At 35.0% G+C, this 6,547-nt stretch overlaps 1 protein-coding gene across 2 annotated transcripts in view; it reads right to left on the minus strand.

The window, feature by feature from the left end:
* The window catches only part of LOC136226202 (serine/threonine-protein kinase TOR), a 39,009-nt gene extending 33,620 nt beyond the window's left edge, over positions 1 to 5,389 (minus strand). For both annotated transcript variants that reach the window (XM_066014552.1, XM_066014551.1), the window contains exons 1-4: positions 4,889 to 5,389; positions 4,053 to 4,391; positions 3,904 to 3,978; positions 3,543 to 3,715 (exon numbers count right to left, since the gene is read on the minus strand). In XM_066014552.1, coding sequence (XP_065870624.1) covers positions 3,543 to 3,715; positions 3,904 to 3,978; positions 4,053 to 4,391; positions 4,889 to 5,008 — 707 coding nt within the window. In that variant the 5' untranslated portion in view covers positions 5,009 to 5,389. The remainder of the gene's footprint in view (positions 1 to 3,542; positions 3,716 to 3,903; positions 3,979 to 4,052; positions 4,392 to 4,888) is intronic.
* Positions 5,390 to 6,547: the final 1,158 nt, after the last annotated feature.

Below are 6,547 nucleotides of genomic sequence, written 5' to 3' on the forward strand. Positions count from 1 at the left end.
AGTAGAAGGAAACAGGAGCAACCAAGAAGCAATCTAACCTACTAGGCCACTAGGATTGAACAACAAATAATAAAAATGCAAATAAAGAAAAATTTCATGAGTTTACCCCAACACCTATCTAATCAACTTTGGGCAGAATTAAAATGAAGATTTACAATAAACAAGTGTGATAAATAAGTGAACAGTTCAAGCTAAATAAAGTAAGACAGTGAAACGGTTAAAAGTCCTGTAAAGATGCTTCCAAAAGAGAAAGGCTGCCAATCGACATAGCACACGAACAGAACCTTCCATTCGCCTCTTCACCAAATCAACATACTGAGAGCACATCTATTTTCCTCGAACAGAGTCATTATTTTGCAGTAAATTTTATTTCCTTTTCCAATTTGAAGGAAGTGGAAGAAAATTGGGTACTACAATATGGTTCAGGGTTATAGGAGAGAGCAAGTTTTCCTAACTTTTACAGGTTAGATGCACCACTGGTCACTAAACTTACATGGTTGTCTCAAAATGGTCACTCAACTTCAACTTGTCTCAATAAAATCACTCAACTTTGCGTTTTGTTTCAATTAGGTCATTCCACATAGTGGTTTAAAGGCATCGAAATGGCTGACACGTCAGGATGAGTCAACTAAGATCTCTAGCCGAAACAACATGTGGCAGCCACGTGTCGGTTATTTTTATGAAAAAAACTAAATTTTGTTTTTTTCCATAAAAATAGCTGACACGTGATAGCTAGGTGGCGCATACGTGGATGTCATGTGTCGTTTCGGTTAGAGATTTGAGTTGACTCATGCTGACATGTCACCCATGTCACCATTCTGATGCATTTTAATCACTAAAATCAACGGAGTGACCTAGTTGAGATAAAACTCAAAGTTGAGTTACTTTATTCTGAAGTTAAGTGACTATTTTGAGTTGAGACAACCATATAAGTTCAGTGAAAAATAATGCATTTAACCCTAACTTTTACTGGACAAAGCAAACAGACCAAACTTATAAAGGCACGTATCAGCTAGCTCACAAAACCACTATTAATTGTCACCAACCTCCACATACTGCCCTTTTTTAGATAATCCTCTCTTATTCTCAATAGGTGCCATGGGGAATAACAATAATAGTAAATTTTCATAGTCTTTCAAACGTCAACAATAGTAGATATTCATAGTACCCATGGAGCCCCACTGCCTCAGGTCCCATTATTTATGAATAAATGCAGTTAATCTTGTTCAAAACGAATGGACCATACAGTAAAGCATGTTTCAAATATTTCGCACCATTTCAAGACTTCTCCACTAAGAATTGAAATTCACACAATAGAAGTATAGAACCATAATATAATATGTCAAGTGCACAACTCCATCTCATATTGTTATACAAACCACATTATGACTAATTATAATCAAAAGGATATTTGGAAGGCCAAGAAAATCAATCAGTATTTTATACACCAAACTAGCCCAAGCCAAACAAATGAAAACTTAACTTCTTCGTCATGCATCTCCACAACCACTTCCTAAAGATAGCTTTATTTGTACATGTGTAACCTAGTTTTCAACATAGGAGGAACCATTCCCAATTCCCATTTAATTGAATTGCACTCAAAGTTTATCCCTGCTCCTGGATGAGCATCTTCAAAGAAATTCTTACCTCCTCAACCACCTAGCCAGAATGTGCATAAACAGGAAAAGTAGCATCTCCTAGTGAAAGTTAACTATGCAAATACTATAATCTATCTAGACAAGTGAAAGTTAGCATCACTCCATGAAATATATTGCTTCTTCTATGGTTATACTCATGGCCTCATTTTAACCATATTGTCGGAGATAATAATAAAAAGCTATTCTTGGGCCTTAACTATCAACTTAAGCTTTTAGTTCAAATGGTTCCTTGACACGGCATCCAAGCCTCCTAGACCAAGTGGTCGAGGGTCCAAATCCTGGAAACCCAGTTTGTTGATTAAATTTCAACGCATGGTAAGATGGGCATGTGTTGTACAGCTATGTTGCACGGAAACTCTTCTTCATTAGTGTTTCTACGTTTCGTGTCCATTTCCGTTTCCGTTTCCATTACTGTTTCCTAGCTAATTTTTCTTAGAAATAACGTTTACCGGTATCCGTTTACGTTTCGGTTTCGTTTCCCGTTTCCATGCAACATAGTTGTAAAGGCTTCAAGCATGGGGGCATTCACATGAGGGGTGTGTCAGAGATAATAATAAAAAGTTGTTCTTGGGCCTTAACTATCAGCTTAAACTTTTAGTTCAAATGGTTCCTTGATGCATATCAATGAGCTCCCAAAACTTTCTAGTACTGCATGCAGCAAAAGAAAGTTATCTCCTAGTAGTATTTGATTTGATAGAGAACAAGCTAATAATGCAGCAAAACTGAACAATGTTGAACCTAAGAAATAGAGAGCATATGTACGGAGAAAGAATAAGGAGCAGGCAAAACTTGAAACTAGTTGAGTTGTTTGTTATTTTATAGGGGCATTAAGAGCAGTGCGCTAAAAGTCGGCCCAGGCAGCCGCCTAGGCGGGGATCTTCACCACACCGTCCCAATTTCCTCAAATCGGGCGGTGTAAACGGGTTTACCAATTTTTGGGCGCCTGGGCAGACCCAGGCACCCTTCCAAAAAATGGCACTTGAATTTTGTCAATTTTTTCAATTTTAAATAAAATATTAAATAATCTAAAAATAAAAGAAAATACCTAGAACTATCAAATGCTATTTTTAAGGATATTAATGTTATTTTGTTGGCGAATTTTGTTATTGATGTTATTATGATTTTTGTATTTAGTTGTTACCGAATAAGCAAGTTTGGGGAGTCGGTGAGACACTTATAAAGTTCAGGGAGCTAATCTACTTTTATGGACAAGTTCACGGAGTTGTTGATACGGAATAATCAAGTTCAAGGAGCTGGTGAGACACTTGCAAACTCCAGGGAGCCAATCTACTATAATGGACAAGTTCAGGGAGCTAGTGATGTATTAGGCCAACATTAAAATATGTGTTTTTCAATCTTAAAAATCTTTTATGTTGTTATTTTTACATAGTATGATTCATATTTTAATTGTATTTGTATATTTATTTATTAAAAAATTTAAAAAATACAAAAATAAAATCCGATTAATCCACGGGAGCCTGCAAGACTCTATTCTGTATAGAGGTAGGATTTCCACCTCCTGAGGGAATTGTGCAGTCCGGAGTGCATCGAGATGGTAGGCCAGTCATATGTTTGAAAACCTTGGGAAATTAAACTCCCAAGGTGGCAGGCACATATTTCTTATGTCTGGAAAAACTTAAACTCTTTGATTCCAAATATTGTTGAAACTATTAAAGCAAAATATCACATAAATTATGCTTTTTTCCAAATGCAATTCTTCAATTAAATCAAAGTGTCATCATCTTTAATAATATCTTGGGCCTGTTCAGGTCGGCCTATGTGTGCTAACCTCGTTAGGATGCATAGGCCTTCCAAAAACGACTCCCAATCTTCCAATTAAAAAAAATAAAAATCAAAGTATCAAACATATTATATGGTACTAACCACTGGACACGCCAACGAGTCTCACGTTTCTCAATAACTCGAAGGCAGGCACGTAGTGCCTCTACTGCTCTTTCTCTAATCTCCAATGTTGGATGCCTCAAAGCAACCCAGATAGCGTCGACGAATTCAGGTACATGAACATTAAATACTGTGGAAGCATTTTCGGCCATTTCCTGCAGCCGTCGAAAGCAAAGCATGCATTTGGATAAAGAACTTTTGAAAGCTGAGCTGAAAATATTAACTAAAAGCTTCAAAGAAACAAAAGTCCTTAAGATTGAACAAGAAGGGCTTAATAACTACATAAATGGATAACACCCGCCACTATTGAAAAGAAAAGAGTTCGTCCCAGAATACGGCATACCTTTAAAATTGAGACAGCAGCAAAAAGACGATATTCTGCTCTATCATTGCGAAGCCAATCTAGGGCCATTTTCACCTATACATGAAATATTAGTTGCCGCAAGGCAAGAGACAATACTAAAAACCAAATCAAGGAATAAAAAAAAAAACCTGAAATTCCACTTCATCTGCTGTCATTGCCCCCCCTGCCCTAGCCAGGTGACCTAAAACTCGACTAGCAAGGGTCAAGACATCGCGATCCCGCTTTACCTCAAACACATTCCGCATGTAAATAGAAAACTTTGAGACCTTGGAGGCATTCTCACCAAGTGCAACATCTATTAACTCATCAATAGCTCTTAAGGCTCCCATATTTTCAGCAACTTCATTACTTTCCAGTAAAGTGGAAATTCTTTCATATAACTGATCCATAAAGCGAGAAAAAGCTTCTCCACTGAGATCATGAGCTTGTTCCTCCAAATGTTTTCTTAGGGCTAATGTTGCACCTTCCTGCCACACCAAAGCTAAATGATTCACCATGCATACTTGAATAACAACCAAGTTAAGTATTGCAGAACACCGACATAATCAATTAACACAAAGACAACATTAACAAAAACTGCTGATTTCTAAACTTGCTTCTTGCACATTACTTCTGCAGAAGAGAAAACTGGAAATAGAATAAATCCTTGAAAACCTTCAACTCTAAACTGAAGAAAACAAACACCTACATGCGTATCTCAAGTAATTATCTTTAAATCACGATAAAAAAAAAAAATAAAAAAAAAAAAATACTCTCTCCACTGTCAAAAGAGAACAGGACCACATGTATTCTACTTCCCCGCTCTAATATTTATCCATCACTAATCAGCATCCTTCCCGTATGTAAAGAAAGCACAATTCACATTGCGTAAGCTTTTCTTTACCCCCTTCTACTTCATTTTTCCAGAAAGAGGCAGCATAAAAATTGAACTAAAAAAAAGACACAAACACTTAAATAGAGGTACCTTAGGATTGCCACGAGTGCAGAGGTCTGCAAATATACGATTGAGAGCATCAAAGCTACCGCCAGTAGGGCCGGGGGACGGCAGCGGCAGAAAACGGAGCGACTGAGACGTGGAAGCCATTCTATTGGCAGAAGCAATAAACCTAAAGAATCATAACCTTAAAACCCATAATTCGTCTTCAAATCCGAGCCTGCAACTTCCTATGGACAACCAGACCACCACAGCACCAAACCACACTCGTTTTTTCCCCTTTCTGCTTCAAGTAGGTCACAACTTCTCACACGAGAGCTTTGGGGAAAAGTGGGAGATGGAAATTTTCGAGTTTTGGGTGAAAAGGGGAAGAAGGAAGAGTGTGAATGCTTAGGTGTCAGTGGTGCTGGCGCTGAAAGCTGTATGTTTGGCGGAGTGATGATTTGTTGTCGGAAATAATGGTGGAGACTTCTAGGGACACTCGGAGACACTTCAAGGACTAGGTGGCAATCGGAATTAACCCTAGATCTCTAAATTCCTTACATTTTTATTTTGTTTTTTGTTTTATTAAATTATTTTTTTAATATTGCTAAACATTCAACCATTTTCTTAAATAAAACGTGATTTTGTTTTATTTTTATTTGAAGAAAGCATATATTACTTTTTTTTTTTATAGGGTAATTTCAAATAAAACCCATATGGTTTCACTAATTTTCACATAAGGGCTGTGGTTTACTTTTTGTCAAAACGAGGATTGAGCTTTTCAACTTTAGCAAAATAAGGACTTTTTCGATTGATACTATTAAAATCACCCTTCACGACTTCAAAAATGAGATATTTTAAGAACTACTAATATTTTAAGCAACTTTAATTCTTCAACTTTTTTATTTTAAGATTATTTAGATGATGTTTGGTAAAGAAAGGGAAAATTAATGTTTAGAGATAGAAAGTTCCAAAAAAGATGATTTTCGAAAATGGAAAATGTAGTTCCATAAAAAAATATGACATTGAACAACTTTAATTCTTGAAAATTTTCATTTTCAAGACGTTAAAGATAATTTTAATAGCATTAATCTAAGTGTGAAACCTCAATACTCGTTTTGACAAAAAGTAAGCCACAGCCCTTTATCTGAAAATTAGTGAAATCACATGGGTTTTATTTGAAATTTACCCTTTATATATATATATATATATATGTATATATATATATATATATACTACTATTTGGGGGGAAATCTGCATAATTATTACCTATTATTTATTACTATGGTTTTAGGGTTTTTAATCTAATTTATGTTTATCATATAATTTATTTGAGTGAATTTCATGTTTATATTTTATTATACAATTTATATAGTTTTATGTTATTTCTTTTTTAGGATTTTTTTATGTTATTTCTAGTCAATTTTAGTTTTAATTGTTATAATTAATTACTATTTATATTTTTACTGAGCATTTGTTTGAAAATTTGGAAGTTAATGGATATGAGAGTTAAAAGATGTAATGGAAAAGAAGGGAATTAATGGAAATAAAAGTTAAAAATTAATCTTGGAAGTTTATACAATGTAAATGAGAGTTAAAAATTAACTTTGTTTAGAAGTTTAAATATAGAAGGGAATGAAGATTAAATTTACTCTGCAGAGATAAAAAAAATTAATAAAGTTTCTATTACTTCTATTAACTTCCAGT

This window comes from Euphorbia lathyris, chromosome 4, assembly GCF_963576675.1.
Source record: "Euphorbia lathyris chromosome 4, ddEupLath1.1, whole genome shotgun sequence".
Taxonomy (NCBI): Eukaryota; Viridiplantae; Streptophyta; class Magnoliopsida; order Malpighiales; family Euphorbiaceae; genus Euphorbia; species Euphorbia lathyris.